This window comes from Choristoneura fumiferana, chromosome 29, assembly GCF_025370935.1.
Source record: "Choristoneura fumiferana chromosome 29, NRCan_CFum_1, whole genome shotgun sequence".
NCBI lineage: Eukaryota > Metazoa > Arthropoda > Insecta > Lepidoptera > Tortricidae > Choristoneura > Choristoneura fumiferana.
The window spans coordinates 9300156-9322908 of NC_133500.1; the positions used below are offsets into that span (position 1 = coordinate 9300156).

At 39.2% G+C, this 22753-nt stretch overlaps 1 protein-coding gene across 1 annotated transcript in view; it reads left to right on the forward strand.

Moving 5' to 3' along the window:
• LOC141444268 (uncharacterized) overlaps positions 1–22753 on the forward strand; it is a 119012-nt gene that overhangs the window by 52447 nt on the left and 43812 nt on the right. The window contains exons 3-7 of the mRNA XM_074109759.1: positions 12125–12207; positions 12625–12798; positions 14125–14268; positions 15209–15990; positions 21783–21888. Coding sequence (XP_073965860.1) covers positions 12125–12207; positions 12625–12798; positions 14125–14268; positions 15209–15990; positions 21783–21888 — 1289 coding nt within the window. The remainder of the gene's footprint in view (positions 1–12124; positions 12208–12624; positions 12799–14124; positions 14269–15208; positions 15991–21782; positions 21889–22753) is intronic.

Sequence of the window (22753 nt, forward strand, 5' to 3'; positions counted from 1 at the left end):
ACTGGGGTGCCTATGCAGTTTTTGTCAAGCGCGCGGCTGGGCGGACATGCGGACGCGGTGATTATATTGTCAAGCAAAGAATAAATACGTGTCCAATATTTTCTGATAACCGAACTGATAAACCAACCCTCTGCTTCACCATCCATTGATTAAATATATCTGACGGATGAATGTGATGCCGTCTCTGTTTCTTTTGTTCGAATAGACGGAGACGGCATCACATTTATCCGTCAAATAAAATAAATCAATGGGTGGTGAAGCAGCCACTAAATAGAATAGTATTTTTTTAAGTTCGTATGAGTTACTCTTGATCTGGACCCTAGAGTCCCGCTATATTCCTGACCACAGACACGTTCATTACCCGCCGCACACGCAACATTACTCGCGTATTACTCAACCCATAAACATTGGGAGGAAGTCGTTTTTTAACACATCAAAAGAAGTGCTTAGTAAAATAAACTATTCAGAAATCATAACTTACCTTTGAAGCGGGAACGGTTTGATGAAAAACCGCTTGGTTTCTCGTGGGTGCGCTGTCATGTGGCTGATTTTTCACCGGAGAGGTGGGAGGATGTGTTGCGAGTAGGGTTGCCAACTATACTGTTAAAAACAGTATTATACTGTTTTTCACTACATTATACTTTTTACTCTTGAACTAAAATATAGTATGTAAAATACTGTTTTCAGCATCAACATTGCCTAACACTAGAACACAGTAAGTCAGTACCTGCAGCACATATAGTCATTTAATAAAAATTTACCTCCTTATATATCTTATTTATCTTAATTTTAGTTTTGAATCTGACGAGGTCTGTGAGGTTTTTAAAAATTAAACTAAATTTTTAACTTGTGCGAGAAGCATCTAAAAATTTGTCTTTAAAACAGGAAAAAAAGAAAGTACTGTTTATTTTTCGAAAATACGTTATTTGACAACCCCTGAATTTACCATATCTTAATATTATTATGAAAATATAGATGTACAGGTACAGACAGTGTTTAGCGAAGTGAAAACTTAAATCGGTTGAAAATTGGATTTATAGTGATTTTTTACCGCGCGATATGCGCACATCTCTTGACGAAACGCAGTCTAAGGGGCAATAATTACGTAAAGGCGAATTTAGGAATTTTGACCTCCAACCGCCAAGTTTTTCTTACGTAAAATATTATAATTTAGTTTTCCTATCAATACCCTTTGAATAATCATTTGTATACAACAGAACTCAAATTCCGATTTATAACATACTAGCTTTTGCCCGCGGCTTCGTCCGCGTGGAATTCGGTTATTGCGTGGTGTTCCCTCGGGAACTGTGCATTTTTTCGGGATAAAATAGCCTATGTCACTCTTGGGCCCATAAACTATCTCTATGCCAAAAATCACGTCGAACCGTCGCTCCGTTTCGACGTGAAAGACAGACAAACATACAAACACACTTTCGCATAATAATATTAGTATGGATTGGAATGGACTAGTCGTTGCCCTGCGAAATTTTTCGGGATACAAATTATACAGTGTTAATCTAGAAGAGATACGCAACGGTGCTTCGTATTGTATGTAATGTAATGCCATATCATAACATAATATAATAAGATGACCTATGTCTTTTCTGTAACATCGTCAGCAATACTTTCATTTCTTTCATTGCACTGAAGTTAGACGAAGAGCCTCTCTTGCATGCGTACGAAACGATCGAACCGAACACACCGATGACACAAAACACAGATAGTTCAGAAGTCAATCTCCATACAAGTGCGCTCGAGCAACGCACACATAGACACTGCTCACGGACACGGTATCTCGGGCCGGCTGGGACCAGTGCGAGCGCGAGTGCCATCCGCTTGAGACACGCGTATGTGAACTTTTTGTGTCATAATAGAGCAACTAAAAAAAGTTATTATAACTTTCGTGGACGGTTGTTTAAATTAAATAATCGTGAATTTCGCCAATAACGAAATCGTCGCAAGATATTTTTTGTGACAAATTTATAATATAACAATGACATTAAACTTAAAATATTTTAGTTATTTTTTTATTCTTCCCGTTTCATTCTCAACAATAAATCAAACAACCAGATAAGAGCCACTACCACGATAGTTTTTTGGTGCATAAGCCATAGTTGACAACCTTAGAGCGACCGCCGAGCGTAGGTATGAAAAGTGAAGTACATACAGGAGATTGTCTTCTGAACTATCTGTATTTTGTGCCGATTATGTTTAGAGTGACGCTTGTTTTATCCGTGTTATGTATGGTGTGGCATTACGCGGCAGTGTGATATGACAGTTGATATTACTCTCATTACTTAGACGTAATTATAATCCAGGCTGTAATCCAAATCCATCCAGCTGTTTTAGCCTGATAAAGCAGGGTACGCTCTCATCTCACACTCATACACAAATACACGCTTGCAAACTAACATGTTGTATACTATGTTCTAGTAAAATTTTGGCGGATAATGGTTTTAGGCGAGTGAAGCCACGGGTAACTGCTGAACCGAATTAGATGAAATCAGGTATTTGACTTTGAGTCCCGTGGAAGGACATAGGATAGTTTTTATACCGGAATATTGCATAGTTCCCGCGGGATTAGCGATAAAGGAATTCCACCCATACGGAGTCGCGGGGAACAGCTAGTATTTAAGAATATTAAAATAAATTATGGAGCTAGCGTTTTTTTTACAACAACGCTTCGCCTGTTCTAATCTGTTTAGCCGACTAAATAAACAGTTCCACCGAATGCAGTAACAATTAAGCTAAATTGATGCAACTGGGGTCGACGCACTGCCAGCCGTTTATTCTTGGGACCGGTCAAAGATCAGCGATAACAGATGCGAAAGCTGAGGGAGTGTGGGGCTACTACAAAATTCGAAAATCGAAGTTCGTATTGTACCATCCCGCTCACTCCCGTATTAAATACCTAATATTAACGTCAGCGAGACGGCATGATACGAAGTTCGAATTTTGCACTTCGTAGTATAGAGCTCACACATTTGTTTATAAATGCCGGCAAACTTCTTGAATATTTAACGACCTTGAATTGAAGGAAACTATAATGAGGAATTATATGTACACTTGCGATGCAATTTCATGGTGTGTGAAGATCATAACTCGCATTGGGCCTGTGCCCAACAGTGGGATGTTTATTGGCCGGAAATGAGATGATGAATGAATGCATAGAAGCGAATGTCTCTTTAGTATTAAAGTATTGGCACGAATTGGTTTGTGCTAAGTTCATCTGCTTGGCATTTATTTCATCTGTTAAGCATATCATCTGTTTCGCATTTCATTTGTTTCGCATTTCATTTGTTTCGCATATTTACGAATTCGGGTCGCGACTCAAGGTTCAGTAACGCTGTGCTATACTGTGTTGTAGTCTGAAGTCTAGATAAGTTGATGACGAGATATACGAAAAGATGCCGTTTGTAATAGTATACTGTCTTATACAATCATTGTATACGACATGTATATTATTATTTCAGTTCATACCTACACGCGACGAGACGTTCAGCACTGCATTGAGAGAATATGACATATTCTGGTTTCCAATCTTTTTTGATTTACTAAAAAATTCACCCCTTATAAACAAGTTATCCCTCACGAGGTACCATTCTACACCTTTCAGGTTAATTACCCTCGGGTTTTGAAGTATTCTCTCAATGTGAGTCGATAAATATATACGTTTTTATTTTATTTTACTGAAAAATACAGCGTCCCGTCTCGGTGTGAACTGACCCTAAGGCTACGTACGCATTATGCGGCTAACCGTGTAGTTTTAGCGTGCCGTCTCTTTCTCAAGCGAGACTTTGAAGGGGGACGGCACGCTAATGCTGCGTGGTTGGCTGTATACTGTCTGTGTTAATTTTATAGTCTTTGCACAATCGAGTAGCGTGAAGCGAGTGATAGTTCCACGGTGTTTTATTTTATTTCGCTTCCAATTTTATAATGACGCGGTTTCCAGGCGTGATTCATATTACAAACTATTTTTGTATCGAATGACTAATCTGGAGTATTTTTTATCTTTGACTGTATTTTTTATATACGTTTCTACATCAATGGCAGTTCAAAAAGTTGGAAATTTAAAACAAGTAGTTAAAATTAATATGTAATGTAACATTTCGTTTGTGAGAGGAATATGGTTTTTAACTACCATTCAATTATGATCCAAAGTTTTGAACTCCACCCCAATAGATACAGTTCAACAAACTGAATCCTGGGTGGAACCTGTTAATAATCAATTTCGCTATGACTTCCTTGACAAAAGAAGTGAACATGACATTAGTACTACAAAGGTGACTGGTACAATTAAGCGCAAATAAAAAGTTACCACGTAATCACATCAAGCTAATCCTGCTGTGAAGCAGCAGTTCTTACACTGTTGTGTTTCGGCGTGGAGAGTAAGACAGCCGGTGAAATTACTGGCACTTGAAGTATCCCATCTTAGGCCTCTAGATTGGCAACGCATCTGCATTACCCCTGGTGTTGCAGGTGTCCATGGGCGGTGGTGATCTCTTACCTTCAGGAGACCTACTTGCTCGTTTGCCATCCAGTCGAATAAATAAAAAAAGTCGCTTAAGTATCCTCGGCAAGTTTTGCTAACACTAAAAGGAATGAATCATGCTAGAAATGTATGCCATGATTTCTTCTCCCAAAATAGCTACTCTCTTTTATCTACCCACTCTCGCTCGAGAAAGTGCGATATGTCCCCTGACTCATGTGCATTGTATATCCGAGTAAATAACCGCTTTACCTGATATAAATTCAAATTACTAGCAATTACGCGCTCGTAGTCACAATGGCAAACACCGTCTCTTTCTACCGCCACAAGTATACGGCACTACTACCGTCTATAACTTATACTCTTAGCATATATAATATAGCTACAGACGCTCTGCTATATTACCTAAATTGACAGATTATCCATTCGTAAGAAGGGTCTATATAGACTGCAATGAAATGAATGTTCCAAATGTTTTATTTGTTATGATTTTGATTTGTCATAAAACCATAATAAAACGTTTTATATTCGAAAGAGTATTTTTTCCAGAATTGTTATTTTAATCTGTCCCGTTACGAAAAAAATGTTTCTTGTCGTTATAGGTAGATAGAGTCATTCACTGAATGTGTCATTCTACAATAAATAAATAAATAAAAAATAAATAAATTAATATCAAGGGACAATTCACACCAATTGACCTAGCCCCAAAGCAAGCTCAGCAAAGCTTGTGTTATGGGTACTAAGCAACGGATAAATATAATTATATAGATATAGATACATACTTAAATACATAATAAACACCCAAGACCCAAACAAACATTAGTAATTGTCATACAAATATCTGCCCCGACATGACACGGGAATCGAACCCGGGACCTCAAGCTTCGTAGTCAGGTTCTCTAACCACTAGGCCATCTGGTCGTCTAAAACAACAACAACAACAAAATGCCACAATGTCGTTAATGTCTAATTATGACAAAATCACGCGTCTTCGTGGATGGCACTAGTTATACTAGCGATTGGTGCATTTAGTTATTTGACCAACAAGTGACACAATTGAAAATACAAACTGAAATATAGATGCACAGAAAAAACAGAAAAATAAGACCATCACTGGGAATCGAACCCAGGTCCTCGGTAATCCGTACCGCGTGCTATACCGCTACACCACTGATGGATGGTCAGCGTCACTGATGGATGGGGGTTTTTCTGTGCATCTATATTTCAGTTTGTATTTTCAATTTAGGTTTTACGGGATGACCGTAAAAGTAAAAATTTGGAATTGAAATAAAAAATACAAAAAGATTCCAAAAAACCAATCTTAAGTGACACAATTGCTAAAGTTGTCAAACAAACGGACTCTACATATACTCTATACTAGCGCCAACTATAGCCTGTCATAAAAACCATCATTGCCATACAGTATGAACATTGACTCTATAACTCATATTTGCATAAGTAGGCAGACGACAGTTACAGTCAGCAACAAAGATACGAATATAGCCAAAGTGCCAAAAATATGTATATAGGACCTTATTGCCTGAACATTAAGGTCGTTTATACATATTTTTGGCGCTTTGGCTGTATTCGTATCTTCGTTGCTGACTGTACCTACCTAGTTTAACTTAATCTAGTGCATTATGCAATTTATGCAAGATGAAATGTACAAAAATCCTCAAAACTGCACGATTTCATATACGTAGGGTTTTTATGACAACTAGAATGAGGAAAAATATTTTAGTTAATAGAAAAATATGTACCTAATAAACATGTTTACGCGAATATAACTAAGTAAATAGTTTATTAATAGACAGAGAAACCGGTTGATAGACGAACGGATGACCCAGCTTAGACAACCTGACTACGAAGCTTGCTTAAGGTCCTGGCTTCGATCCCCGGTCGAAGGAGGTATTTGTATGAAAAATACGTGTTTGTTCTCGAGTCTTGGGTGTTTAATATGTATTTAAGTATGTTTCCACGTTATTTTTTTTTTTATTCAACTGGATGGCAAACGAGCAAGTGGGTCTCCTGATGATAAGAGATCACCACCGCCCATAGACACCTGCAACACCAGGGGGATTGCAGATGCGTTGCCAACCTAGAGGCCTAAGATGGGATACCTCAAGTGCCAGTAATTTCACCGGCTAATTACCGGGTAATTTTATCCGCTGCCTTAGTACACATAACACAAGCTTTGCTTACTTTGTTAGTGGGTTACTTGGTGTTGGGTCCCGTGATACATATATACCTATATTATTTATAACCTTCCCAACAAAAAGTTTGAAAACCCCGACTTTGTCACTTCAAAGTTCAATATCTCAAAAGCGGCTGAATTGATTTTAATAAAACATTTCTAAGAACCATCCCTAGAAAACCTGCATTCAAATAAAAAAACCTCATTCAAATCGGTCCATCCGTTTAAGAGCTACGGTGTCACAGACACACATAGCGGTCAAACTTATAACACCCCTCTTTTTGCGTCGGGTATTGAAAATCGAAACTAGAATACGACTGCTCCAGCAGAAATGTTTTCTATATTCGATTTTTAGCATACAAATTCCAGAGGATCCCACAGACCGCATGCCAGATAAAGTCGATTACCACGAAGCCGATAAGGCGTTATGCTAATAAAGTGAAGTCATCGTTCCACAGTTATGTGCCGCGTAAAGGATACTTGTGTTTGAATCGGTTTTAAATATTGTCGGACTATCTATCGTATTCGTGACCGTTTAACGCGCAGCCTTTTTTTAACCCCCGACGCAAAAAGAGGGGTGTTATAAGTTTGACCGCTATGTGTGTCTGTCTGTGGCACCGTAGCTCTTAAACGGGTGGGCCGATTTGAATGCGTTTTATTTTAATTGAATGCAGGTTTTCCGGCGATGGTTCCTAGACATGTTTTATCAAAATCGGTGAAGCCGTATTTGAGATATTTAACTTTGAAGTGACAAAGTCGGGGTTTCAAAGACGAGCAAGTGGGTGTCCTGATGGTAAGAGATCACCACCGCCCATAGACACCTGCAACACCAGGGGGATTGCAGATGCGTTGCCAACCTAGAGGCCTAAGATGGGATACCTCAAGTGCCAGTAATTTCACCGGCTGTCTTACTCCCCACGCCGAAACACAACAGTGCAAGCACTGCTGCTTCACGGCAGGATTAGCGAGCAAGATGGTGGTAGCAATCCGGGCGGACCTTGCACAAGGTCCTACCACCTGCATAAGCCTAGCCTAAATTGAAGCCAGTAACGGGCTAGATTTCAAATAATATTGATAATATTTATTCACTTTAAGTCACTCAAGCTATTAACAATAAAGTCACTATATCTGCTTAAGTATGCAGAAAGTCACTGCATGGAAGCAATTTGCGCCTTTTTGGCTACATTTGAGAAACCTATGAACAAAATGTTATAAAATGATCTGATCTGATACAACATATCGGTCACTGACTCAGATGTCTTATTAAATACCACTTAGTGATTTTGATGTTTATCTAATTAAAGTCCTTATCTTATCATTGAATTAATGATTGTCAAATTGACTTATATTATAACATGAGTGTGTCGTATTTTTATTTGACATTAGATTGATTAGCCGCCATAGACACAGTACACAGTACTATTAAAATATTCAGTCAGATTAAATAAAAACAGGTTATTAATTTAGCCGTGTTGGCTTAGTGGTTTGACCTATCGCCTCTCAAGCAGAGGATCGTGGGTTCAAAGCCCGGCACGCGCCTCTGAGTTTTTCGAAATTCATGTGCGAAATTACATTTCAAATTTACCACGAGCGGTGAAGGAAAACATCGTGAGGAAACCTGCACACACCTGTGAAGTAATTCAATGGTATTTTTTTATTTTTTATTTGACTGGATGGCAAACGAGCAAATGGGTCTCCTGATGGTAAGAGATCACCACCGCCCATAAACATCTGCAACACCAGCGGTATTGCAGATGCGTTGCCAACCTAGAGGCCTAAGATGGGATACCTCAAGTGCCAGTAATTTCACCGGCTGTCTTACTCTCCACGCCGAAACACAACAGTGGTATGTGTGAAGTTCCCAATCCGCCTGAGCCCGCATAAAAATTACGGCCCAAGCCCTCTCATTCTGAGAGGAGCCCTGTGCCCAGCAGTGGGACGTAAATAGGCTGGGATGATTAATTTACTAAGGTTAGTGTTATGACCTTACGATAGAAGTGAAGCTACTACTATTTACTACTTTTTTATGAAAAAGGTCCCCAACTGATTGCTCCTCTCGTCCACTCAAAAGTTGACTGGTAGAGATATCTTAAAGGGATAAGTTCTCCTTTGTACAAGTATCGCAAAGTTTGTCAATTGTATTTTGTTTCTTTTCTTTTGTAAAATAAAGATTTTACATACACACTTACATACATAGACCTATTTCTCATTACTTCGCTCGATACAGCCCACACCATTTAAGAGTTCCCAATCATATCCAGTTACAACCAGTTGCAAGTCGATCCTAATCATTCGATACCTAGGACATGCGACACTGTAACGCTATAGGTACCTACGCATTGCTAAATGGGTGCTAATTCGTTCTACCAGTGAACGGGCACTCCGTGCAAAATCCCTGCTACTGCTATACTCTGAGACAGACTATAGTGACAGTATGAAATGTCAAATGTAAAAATAATGTGACCAGCATACCCAGTAAAGGGATTCGATTTTTAGCATTCGAACATGGCGGATGTAGACAATATCTAATTTTGCTATTTCTGTTTTTTTGGCTAGTTGAAGTATAATTTTGATAGTGTTTTATGCGGCGATTAACCTTAACAGTGAACAGTGATCACAAAATTCTATATTGCTCTCGTGTCTGACATTTTTTAATGCGCAAGTGGTCTCCACGTGGTTTCTGGAATTTTACTATCAAGTTGCATAAACTACAATCACCGTACAACGTCACTCTCAAAGAGAGTAGGTACTTTGACACTGGCGAAATTGTCCTATTAATTAGGACAGAAAAGCCATATTTTAAAAGAGAAGAAGATACCTAAAGTACTGCTCTCTGATTACGGTTTTCGACATAATTGTAAATAATCGCTATAACTCAATATTTTATGAAAACAAAAATAAAATTAAAGCATTAAATATTGTTCTTTCCATAAGCATTGAGCTTTTAGGCAGGTCTTGCTTAGAATCAAATTGAAACTTAAACATCAAACATACGTATATACCTATCGAAACTTTTCGTTGATTATTACCGGTCGTGGCACTTCGCTATTTTTCATTTTTCATCCCAGCCTATATACGTCCCACTGCTGGGCACAGGCCTATTTATTATTCCTAGGCTCTTGGGGGTCCGCCGGCGGATCCCAAGATAGGAAGAGTATTGGAAGCTATTATCACTGCAACGTAAACTTGCGTTTTCAACGGACAAGCCTGACACTAATGGTGTTTGTTATTTATCCGTCTGTCTGTTCCTAACGCATTCCAAGCGTCGTAAACTATTTTAGGCTTTAAGTCAATCTTTCTCTATACCACACGCACAGGAGATAACCTAACCAGCAAAAAGATGGAAAAAACCCCGACATTGTCACTTCAAAGTTCAATAACTCAAAAACGGCTGTACCGATTTTCATGAAACATGTCTAAGAAACATCTCTAGAAAACCTGATTTCAAATAAAGAAACCGCATTCAAATCGGTCCACCCGTTTAAGAGATAAGGTGCCACAGACAGACAGACACACACAGACTTACATAGCGGTCAAACTTATAACACCCCTCTTTTTGCGTCGGGAGTTTACGAAACAAGCTTTCATTTGACTTCAGAATGTATGTGGTCTGAACATTTGCAAACCATTTTTCGAATACTTCCTGGCAGTTCCGGGTATCCGATTGAGCTGAGATTTTGCATACTTATGTAAATCCGATGATAATACAATAACATGGTAATTAAATTCTGGTGGTCCGGTCAAGATCTGCGCAGGACCATCACAGGAGAGCTGTAACCATACATTGTGGAAGAGCAATAAAGTATTGAGTATTGAGGACGGAACTCGCTCAACGGTTAATGAAACTACTTGGAATTAAGTACGGAAATGTAGTTTGGATGGTATGCATATTCTACAAAAGTATGGATAGATAGCAAAAAAAAGTTTGAATTATATATTTTTTTAAATAAATACTTCTTCACTTCATCGTCATCTTCGTTCCCGTTGATGGACCTCTTAGCTAAATGGATAGCAAAATCCTTACTAATATAATTGTATGTATGTAAACTTTTTATTGTACAACAGTCGCCATGACAAATCATGACCGAAGAGTATGTTAGTACTTACCTTTAAAAATCATGATCATGATATATTTATTAGTAACAAAATAACCTGATATTTACATCGATAATAACGATAGAGGTATATTTACAAAAAAAATATTGAAATAATATTATTTATTTATTCCAACAAAAAATTGCAGCATTACAGTTAAACACCAATGCGCTGTAAAATTCAAATTATACAAAACAAAAATACATAAAATACATTTAAAAGAAAAACTGAATAGTTGGAGATTTTTGATTTGGGATTTTTGATATTGTTATGTATGGCATTTAAGATACTCAAAAAACTGTTTACGGTTCTGTGCTAGTGGTGCACTCTGACGGGAGAAAATTGCAGTAATAATACCTATTGTATTGACTGTACTGACGATTAAGGATGGAATTGCTTTGTATGCCTTATGAGTCCAAAGGAGCGCGTCAAACGATCAACTCACGCGCACCCAGAATAGCGGTTTCCTGCGCGGGAACAAATTATGCCGATGTAAATAAACATTGGTAGGAAATGCCACGTGCTACACAACACATCTAATAGAGTTTTGGGTAAAAAGTATTTCGTAAAGATTAAACAAAGTCTCCTAAAAACTTACACAAAAATACTTTTAGCTGTGGTCAAGCATTGATCGATTAGGCACAGTCGAGGTCATAAACTTGTGAGCAAAAATTTGATCAATAATATCGGAACGCGACTCTATTGTTATCGGCGTAGAGTCGTGTTCAGATATTTTTGATCAAATTTTTGATCACATGTTTATGAACTGGACACTTAATTTCTTTATTGTAAAAGCATTTATCGTTAACGTCACATTCACATAATATATAGCCACATATTTTTTAGAGCGTCGGTGTTGCCAGCTCAGCATTTGCCTCTTGATTTTGGACGTGTCCTGTCATCATTTCATTTAGATACCTACTCGTACATATATTGAGCTTACATTAAAAAATATTTTTTACATATAATATAATTATTATATATTGTGTGTTATTTATTAAACAAACTTCCTTTCTTTACAGAAACTTATTATTCTAACGTTTAAACGGTTTCAACGGTTGTAATAATTTTAACGAATTACTTCACTTATCTTAATTTCATTTGCCATAATCTTACTTGCCATACCAACGTTTGCCGTAAAATATATCTATAGAATCGTGTGTTCAGGATTTTTAATAATATTTTATAGAATGCAATTGAGCAAATGCAAAATACTGTTTCAGAAATAAATTACTTTATGACAAATGAAAATAATGTAAAACGATACGTTATGGCATGTGAAATTCGGGAAAACGATAGAGAACCTCATTTGAAATGTTCTAAATTGTAGTTATTAATTATTGCAGAGTGGCGACCAACACACCCCATTTGGTGAGCCTCGGGACCGGTCGTCTGAGCACAGCGGTCACCCTTCATCCCATCAAACAAGGTATGGTATGAGCATAGTTACTGTAAGGGTACCACACCAATCTATCGATCATCGATACCTTAAGTTAATATATAATTTTTCTCACTTCTTTGAGATTTTATCCAACCTTTTTTATTTTACTTATTAACACCTAATAATTATTTTTAGCGTACTAAAATGCGCACGCTGAGAATCTGTGGTATAGGTTAAGGCCAATGAAGTCTTAAAATATGCATGCAATAAAAATGCCTGCTCCTAAGAGGGTCTTGACTGTACATATAAAGTGTCCCTACTCTATAATGTATTAGAAACTGAGTAACGAATCGCACCATGCTGTGGTATTCTTTAAACTACACGTAAGGCCCCCTGCCCCTGAACCCGCGGCTTTAACTCAAAGCGCTTGTATTTTTTTTTACGAATTCCTATTTCAATTTCCAGGACGCGTCACCATCGGCTCGGACCCCACATGCGATATATACGTGGTGGGCACGGGCGTGGCGCCGCTGCACTGCCGCGTGGAGAACTCCCACGGGGTCGTGACGCTGTACCCGGCGCGGGGGTGTACACTCCTAGACGGTGTGCCGGTGGATAAACCCACGCGGCTTTCGCAAGGTATTGCTTTAATTTATGAGCTGGCTGCTGGACACAGCCGCCTCTGTCTACCACCCATCCAGGCACGACTTCCAGCTGGCACTCAACAAGGTACTGCCTCTGCCTGGCACAGCGTCCTACCAGCTCCTGCCCCAGCACCGGCAGCAGCTGTGCGTGATCCAGTGCGCCGCGCCATGAGAGCCAACATCTGTACGGTCTAATTCTCAACATACTGATAGATTGCATCGCACAGACTACACTACGTTGACCGTAGGACGTCCACTGTTGGACTAGGCTTCCCCCGTAGACCTCCAGTTGCTTCGGTTGGCAGCGGCCAGCATCCACTGTGAACCCACAGCATTAACCAGGCTGTACACTCCTGGACGCTGTACTCGTACCAATGGATAAGCCCACGCGTCTCTCGCAAGGTATTACTTTAATTTATAGTACCATGAGAGCAAACGTCTGTTGTTAACCCACTGACCAGACTCTGTGCCATCTACCATTCTCATCATATCAGCCGAACAGCCGAAGGACATCCGCTGTTGGACTAGGCCTCCCCCATAGACGTCCAGTTTCCTCGGTTGGAAGTGGCGTGCTTCCATCGTGAACCCGCGGCATTAACCAGGTTCGTCCATCTCATTGGCGGAAGTCCTACGCTGCGCTTGCCGATCTACCGTCTCCATTCGGGAACCTTTCGGCCCCAACAGCCATCGTTTTCCGTGCTTTGGGCGTGGCGCCGCTGCACTGTCGCGTGGAGAACTCCCACGGGGTCGTGACGTTGTACCCGGCGCGAGGGTGTACACTCCTACAGTGGACAAACCCACACGGCTCTCGCAAGGTAGTTTTTTATTAGGCTGGTCCAAATACTCGCTTTTCTTGAAACCCCCGATGTGATATTTGTGTGAAAGCACTGCTGACGGAAGTAGATTTCACAATTCCACTCTACGTGGCAGGAAGTGGCGAAGAAAACATACAGTGGTAGTCTGCTATTCATCGAGATTGACGGTGACGATGGAATTTAGACTTTCGGAGGGAGGTGCGATGTTGTTCTGTCTATACCATGCGGACAACGCCTACTGTTTACCTAAGTACTGGCCAGACTGCGATCAACTAATCAAATATTTTTCAACATTTTTCGGCATAGAGATTTACTTTTCTGCCTGTAACGTCTGACGGAGAGAAGTGGTGAAACGACCGTGTCTCTGAAATTACGTAACATGGCCTCATTATATCGAATCCAAGTCTAGTTATTTTCAACTTAAGCAAGTCTTTCGTCGCTAAGCGCCACCTATGCCTGACTTATGACCATCTTATGCCTTATTTATCTTACATCTCCGTTTCCAGGCAGCATGCTGACCATAGGCCGTTCCAACTACCTCCGCTTCAACCACCCCGAAGAAGCCAAGCTGATGAAGTCGGTGCTGCCTTCGGCCCACGTGTCAATGGCGCCCGCGCAGTACCAACCGAACGAGCAGTGCGGACAAACTGGTATGACATCTAACTGGGTCATTCAAGTATTCATCTTGGCTTATTAAACATGCTCGTGCAGTACCACCCCATTTTTTTTTTTTTTTTTTTTTATTCACTGGATGGCAAACGAGCAAGTGGGTCTCCTGATGGTAAAAGATCACCACCACCCATAAACATCTGCAATACCAGGGGGATTGCAGATGCGTTGCCAACCTAAAGGTATCCGTTGGTAGATCAAACCATTAGGCTACCGCTAATAGTTGTTCATGCAAGTGTTACAGGGCCGGATTTAGAGGTCTGGAAGGCCTTGGGGCAACAAAGGAGTGGAGGCCCCCCCAAAAACTATTTTCCAAATAAAATTAACAATTATACAAATTTCTATATGTAAAGGTAAAACAGCGAAAAAAATATCAAAGGAAAAGTTGTTTACTAGTGTTTACACGTCGGAATAAAAAAAAACGAAGTCTCAATAGTGTGGGGGGGCCCTCTTTTGTGGAGGCACCGTGGCTGTAGCCCCGGATGCCCTCCCCTAAATCCGGCCCTAATTACGTAAGCAGAATTTTAGTCGTTTTTAGACCTCCCTTTTCTTTTGCCAGCAAAAAGTAAGCTAAGTTCTACTTTAATTGTCTTGAATTCAAACAAATGTGGGTTCGTAAATTTGAAGAAAAACCACTTCCTAAATGTTAAAAAATTACAATTAAAAGTCCAAGAAACAAAAGCAAAATCAAATCACGTCTTTCTTCTTCCGTCGCTAAGCAATCTCTTCCGTTCTTGATTTAAAATAAAATCAGCCTGCGCCTTAGTCATTCTTTCTTTTTCATTATTTCTATATACACGTACACTCGCATCTCATGTTTTCTCTTACATACGTTCATACATCACGCTACGCTTCTTTCCGCTCCTTGTAAAACTAGAGAACTGTTAATCTGATGTTCATTTGACGGTTTTTTGTCAACAGGTTACCACCAAGACCCGAACCAATGTTACCAGAATGCCAACATACATAAAATATACAAAGACAGCGCCCTCACCCAACTCGACCAAGAACTAGACATTACCCTCAATGAAATAGCCAAAAAGAAACCCCCAGTCGCCCCCAAAAAGCCTTACCAAACAGAATCTGATTCAGAACAAGAGGGCAAGCCAAAAACGTCAAGCATCATGGCTAAGGTATCAAAATTCGAATACTACGCGAAACAGCAGAAGATAGGAAAGAGCCAATTCTATACGTCCAACGATAACGAGATATCGCCGAAGGTATTCAGCTCAAATTCTTTGACAGTCAACACTCCAGCGAAAGACGTGTTAGGGGGCCGAAACGTCCCTAACTACATGAGGAAAACTGACCAAAAAATTATAGTACTTAACGACAACAATGCAGTAGAAAGAAACCGGTCTTATGCGAACGTCGCTATACGAAACAAAACTAAAATAGACGATATCGTGCGGAATTTCGACGAGAATACAAGAAGCGAGTTTAAATTGAAGAAAGTTAATAATGATGAGATAAAAACTGATAATATTTATGGTAAAATTAATAATGCGTGTGAAGAGAAAAACTATGAGTGTAAGAGTAATCTTGCGGCTAAGAATGAGGGTAAAGAGTATGGGAAAGTGGAGTTTAGTAATGGGAAGAAGCCATGTTTGCCTTCTCCTGCGTTTGACAGGAATCCGCAGTATTCTCCAGTTTACGCCAACACGTATGACAGAAGTTACGACGCTGAGAGCAGAAGGATTAAGGTACGTATCGGCCTTTTTTACCCCCCCCCCCCAAGCAAAAAGGGTGTTATAAGTTTGACTTAGCTATGTGTGTGTCTATGGCATCATAGCACCAAAACGGATGAGCCGATTTTGATGCGGTTTTTTAACTAAAACAATTACTTTGCTCACCCGCAGCCTCAGATCCTCCACCGCCACGCTGTAAGAAAGAACACACAAAAATCACACAAACCCAACTATCACCACCACCACACCACACTAAACTGACGCGTTTTTAAACGATGCCTTAATAAAGAATAAACGCCTAAAATAATCGAATAGCAAACTCATGAATTTATAAAAAAAGGTTCGCTATCATTCCCTTATCGGTGCCCTACATTCCCAAACCTAATCTGTAAACAATGAATCTTGCACAACAAGTAATTATAAGATAAACCATTTTCTCACCTCCTTCGAAAGCGATGAGTTCTGAAAGTTCGAGCGAGGCGTAATATTAAATAGTTGACGTTTGGATTTTAATAATTTAATCTTAGTTGGTTAAAAAAAAAGTGTTGTGAAAATGTGTTTGTGTTCCTTAAAACGGATCTTGTCTCGTGTCTGTGTCTTCAGTGCCTGACATTTTTTGTCTAAAATATCCACATGTCGCACAGATGTAACTGTCTTGAATGAGTAGTCGCAGACTAGCGAGGTAATTGGTTTTATTTCATGGATTGAATAATAGCTTATTTCAGAGATTCAGAACCGATCCAGCAGTTTTATTTCATCATCATCATGTCAGCCCAAAGGCGTCCACTGCTGGACATAGGCCTCCCCAAGGCTCTCCACTCAGACCGGTCTTGTGCTTTCCGCATCCACCGCGATCCCGCGATCTTAACCAGGTCGCTCCATCTTGTTGGAGGCCTACCGACAGCTCGTCTCCCGGTCCGCGGACGCCATTCGAGAACCTTCAGTTTTATTTAGCATAGCCTTAACCCGCGGCTTCGTCCGCATTTGAAGCCCGTGCAATTTTTGAAATATTCAACGACAACAGTTTACTTACACGATTCTTGTTACCATGGCAACGCAATAAATAAATATGTCGAGTTCGGCCTGAAAAAGGTTACGGAAACAATTTGAAAGGACAACGTTCGCTCGCACAACGCCATCTACTGATTGCAAACGAAGTTAACATGTCACGTCATCTTGAGAGCTGAGGTACGTCACCGTTCTTGGGCAGCGCTCTCTATTTTTGTTTAAATATTATCCCACGGGAATGCATTACTGGGATATCAAGTATCCCATGTCTCAATGCAGAACTTTGATTAACTGTACGCCATCATCATCATCATCATCTCAGCCTATATATGTCCCACTGCTGGGCACAGGCCTCCTCTCAGAACAAGAGGGCTTGGGCCATAGTTCCCACGCGGGCCCAGTGCGGATTGGGAACTTCACACGCACCATTGAATTGCTTCGCAGGTTTGTGCAGGTTTCCTCAAGATGTTTTCCTTCACCGCAAAGCTCGTGGTAAACTTCAAATGTAATTCCGCACATGAATTTCGAAAAACTCAGAGGTGCGAGCCGGGGTTTGAACCCACGACCCTCTGCTTGAGAGGCGATAGGTCAAACCACTAGGCCACCACGGCTTTACTGTACGCCAAGTTTCATGTAATCCGTTCAGCCGTCATTGCGTGATTGAGTAACACTCCAAACATCCAAACATCTTGACAAACTTTCAAATTTATAAACACACACACACACACACACACAATTTTGCATAAAGATAATGCCGTGGTGGCCTAGTGGTTTGACCTATCGCCTCTCAAGCAGAGGGTCGTGGGTTCAAACCCCGGCTCGCACCTCTGAGTTTTTTCGAAATTCATGTGCGGAATTACATTTGAAATTTACCACGAGCTATGCGGTGAAGGAAAACATCGTGAGGAAACCTGCACAAACCTGCGAAGCAATTCAATGGTGCGTGTGAAGTTCCCAATCCGCACTGGGCCCGCGTGGGAACTATGGCCCAAGCCCTCTTGTTCTGAGAGGAGGCCTGTGCCCAGCAGTGGGACGTATATAGGCTGGGATGATGATGATGATAATTCTGCTAATGTTACAATATGTAAAAGTTTGTGTAATGTATGTTTGTTACTCATTCACGCTTAGGCTACTTTTTATCTCAATATTCCCCCAGGATCGGGATAAAACCCCTTAAAATTTCAACCGCTAGGAAGAATTAGAGACCACAAATTCGGCGTGGGTATTTGAACCACGGGAATTAAGTCCTGTAATTTAATTCATTTGCCGGGTCTATAATACTTTTAGGATAGGTTGGGTACGGTGACACATGTCATTAAGCAATTAAAGGGTGGCGACAACGTAAATTCGAATCGATTTATTGCGATTCTCGATTAAATATGCTAAGGGTGTGTAATCGATTTTATTAGTATTTATATTTTAATTAGTTTTCGCCTGCGGGTGTTTTTGCGGGATCTCACAAACCATGCGGTCTTCTTTGGCACTATATCAAAACTAATAACGGTAAAAAAATTAACAAAAACCGTGATAACAAAATTGAATAACAAAGTAACAGTTCAAAACATCAAGCAATACGAAACACTCGAAACTAAAACGCATTTAAGGACCTTCGCTCTCGTACTAATTGTCAGATGATGCGAGTCAAACGATTTGACAAGATTGTGGAATCGATTCGGTCGATAAGCAAAGTCAAGCTCTATTGTAATTGAGTTCCGTTTTACGCGATGTAAGTTGACGAGATTAAAATTTATCTTATTAGTTTTATAATTAAATATTATATTTTTAAGTGATTTGTGTTTATTATTACGAAATATTTTAAGCTACATAGAGATATATATTTATTTGTTATTTCAAGATTAAATGTGATTCATGGCGTGGAATGAAAAAAAAGCAAACGTCGCCGTACCCAAGCTAACCGAAAAGTACTATAGTGGGTTACGCGTGCGAAGCCGGGGCTAAAGTCTATTATAATGTCAGTAGGATTGTTAAGTTGATGATAACTTAAAATAATATTTTAATAGCCAGTGCCATTACCGAATAACAGTGAAGTTTAAATTTAAATTAAGACGTTAAACCGGAAATATAATAAATTCTATAAACTAAATACCTGTTGATTGCCATTCATACCTACGTAAATTAAAGAAACAATGTTATCAACTGATAACAATGTGCGTAGTGATAAGCAAACTGTAGAAGTCAATGCGGCAGTCAGTCGTCATTCAGTGTAGTGTGAATTATAAAAAAAAAACGAAATTAAAAAGTTAACCTTGCAAGACCCAAGTCATCATAATAATATTTACCCTATCGGGAGACTAACTCATAGTGAATTAAACCAAATTACCCACGACTTAAATCAAGTTTAGCTCGACAATGCCGCCGTGGCATGTGGAGGAAGGGCTACGGTATAGTCCGAAACATGTTGCCATGTTTTTAAGACGTGAGTTATGCGGTTTAGTTAATTTTACTATTCCAATGTAATTATTTGAAACTTAGTGTCAATCAAGTTGATACGGGCTAACGTTTGTCCTTCATCCAGTATGTTGGGCCTTGCGAAGTTTAAAGAAATTCATCAATAGTTTTAGGGGCTGTTTCACCATCCATTGATTAGTGTTAACTGGCGGTTAGGTGTGATGCCGTCTCTATTTGTTTTGTTCGAATAAACGGAGACGGCATCACATTTAACCGTCGGTTAACGCTAATCAATGGATGGTGAAACAGCCCCGTAGTGCTACGAAATAACCAAGAGAAGTGTTTGGATGGGATCTATAATTTTTGCCCGCAAATAATAAGTGAATCATTTCCATTCCAACCTGTTTCATATAGACGAACGATTTTTTTAAACTATAATCGCTTAAGGAGTGTTATAAACTATCCTTACATACAGGATCGCCCTGAAATATCAGGCACAAATATGTATATCGTGAATAGTTTGAAGTTTCAGAAAAAAAAGGGGAAATGAAACATCTGGTAAAATATTTTCGGCGAAAAGCCAGGATGTAGTTTCAAATTTTAAATTTGTTAGTAGTTAGGCCCTATGGCACACCACACATTAGATGACGGATTTTTAAATTACCTAAAAAAAACAAGAAACTTTCGAGGCGCGAGGACCCTTAGACCGCGAGGCCGTAGGCCGTGGCTGACGTCGCATACGCCTAGAGCTACCTCTGTACTTTATCACCAACTTACATACAAGTTCCACTACATTGCGTCATTCGATTGACCACTTAAAAATCATTCGCTTTACGACCTCGCAATGTAAAGCAATTTTCGCGCTTTTACACTGGTCTAAGTATAGACAGTTGACACAAACAAGGGCTAAAACTAAGCGTCTTATATGATTTCGGGATTAAAAACGTCATCTACGTATTATTTTATCTTGGTTATTTTCGTATCATAGACGAATAATGCCTACGGTGTAAAACGACAGTGGTAAGAATGACTGGAACGGAGAACGGAAGTAAATAAAATCAAAAGTGCTCGTTTAAACATAAGTGACTAGCCAAGCGTGTACAATAAAAAAAAGTGTATGGAACATTGATGGAACTCGACACTTGTGGCCAATGTCGGATATCGATTTCATCTTTCGAATAGTTTTTGTTTTCCTGTGCTACCGAGCGGTGTAGTGTCACAGACAAATTAAACAAATGCGAATTTAAAAAGGTGGAGTTAAAACCAGACTACTTTAACTGCAAGAAGAAACAAGAAAATATTACTGAAAATATTTTTTGTGTTTACAAAATGACAGTGCCGCAAAAGAAGTTGTCGCACAAGCGCCTAGTGAAATTGTTCATAAGGAATCTAAAAAAAAACACGTTGGCCTTGAAAGATTTGAAATCGACCATCGATAAGAAGAACGACGAAGAGAAAATCGATAAAATAATCGATATAACGAACTCTGTTAACGACAAACTCGATGTCGTCAACAAATTGCGGAACGATATTAAAATATACAAGACTATCAACACTATATTAACGAATCATTATGTCAAAGAAACAAGAGATCATGAAAACAGTGTTGATGGGAAAATTATAAAACTTGAAACAGAAGTAAAGAATTCTTATGAAGAATTAAAAAGTCTTATGAACAAAATATCGGACGTGGTTTCTGATAAAGGAAAACAAGGCATACAGAATAGCAATGTGATTTTAGTCGGAAATGACTTGAAGTTTAATAATTATAATCAATTTTATATAAGAAATGAGATATATAACAATATAATAAGAAAAATTGATAAACTTTTTTGCGGCATGGTAAGTGATATAGGCTAGGATTATCTGTACCTAATTTCTGTAAAAGTTTTTCTTACGTTGCATTGGTCGATGTTCAAACTGTAGCGCGAAAGGCCTGACATTGACATCATAAAGAATGAAATGTTTCAACGAATAAATATAAGTAATAAGACATATACTTAGGTCAAAAACTTAAGAAGATGACCTGTTGTATGTAGTAGTGCACAGAATTGATATATAAGTATTTTTTCGAATATGGAACGTCGACTTATCTATACGGAGAACACAACAGGTCATTCTTGTTTTTTTACCTACACTAGGCTCGAATAATTTAAGTTAATTATTTTTCGTCGTAATTTAAACAAATATCAAATCAGATAAAAATATTGCCATAAACAGTTGTCTTGTACCTGATTAATAAAGCGAAATAATTCAATGTTGTGCATGAAGTTCCCAATGCGCACTGGGCCCGCGTGGGCACTACGGTGTGATGTATATTGGCTTTGATGATGATGGTGAACCGACCGGTCAGAACGCTCGAACATTCATTCTATCCCGTTTTGTTCCAGGCGTACCAGGATAGGATAAAAGAAGAGGAGCAGAAAGAAGCGGAGACGGCGCGGCTTGAAGAGATACTGAACATGTGTGCGGAGTACGAGAGACAGATCGCTTCAGGTAATTTTCTAGGTAATGTTTTGCTCTAGTTTTTAGAATTTGTTACACAGAGATAGATAGATAAAAAACTTTATTTCGTCAACACATACACGGCTTAGTAAACAACAAACAATTGTAAAGTAACATAAAAAATATCTTGATATTAATGACTTACAGCCTTATTCATAAAAAATCCTTAATTGAGGTTTGATCGGTCTGTTACTTAGCAGACTGATTAAGCTTGTTAGACGGTTGTCAAGAAGTATGATTCATAAACGCTTGCTAGCAGTCTGCTAGTTGTTGAGCTGCTGATAGACGGATTAGACGCGTTATGTTGGCCACCTTGACAAATCAAAGACAAAAAATGGCCTAATCGATAATTAAAAAAAAAATTGACAGCAGTGACAGCAAATTAGCAGGAAAAAAAATAAAAAGCGAGAAGTTTGTTTTCCCGCCATTTCCGATCCGCATGTTTATGTTGTGCAAAAAGCCATAATTATGTTAATCATCCTAATTTTTTTTTTCATATTTATTGTTAAGTTATTGTTGCTAATTTAGAGGATTTTTAAATACAAATTCCTTAAAATATTTTTCCTGTTTTTTTTTAATTTTTGCGTAACTTCAGACTTCACTAAAAATATCTTCGGTATGGTTTTTTGCTCTTGTCAAAGTCAGCTGTTCAAACTTGTGGCGGCCATTTTGTGACTTAGCAGGGAGATAAAGGAGGGTCTACGGTCCTCTAACTTTAGCAGAGCCTTGATCGACTGATTAGCGCTAACAGACGTTTATGAATCATGTTTTTTAGCATCGGGCCTTTAAGGAGCCTTCAAGGAGGCTCTAACTTTTTATGAATAAGGCTGTTAATAACTAACATGCAACAGTTTCG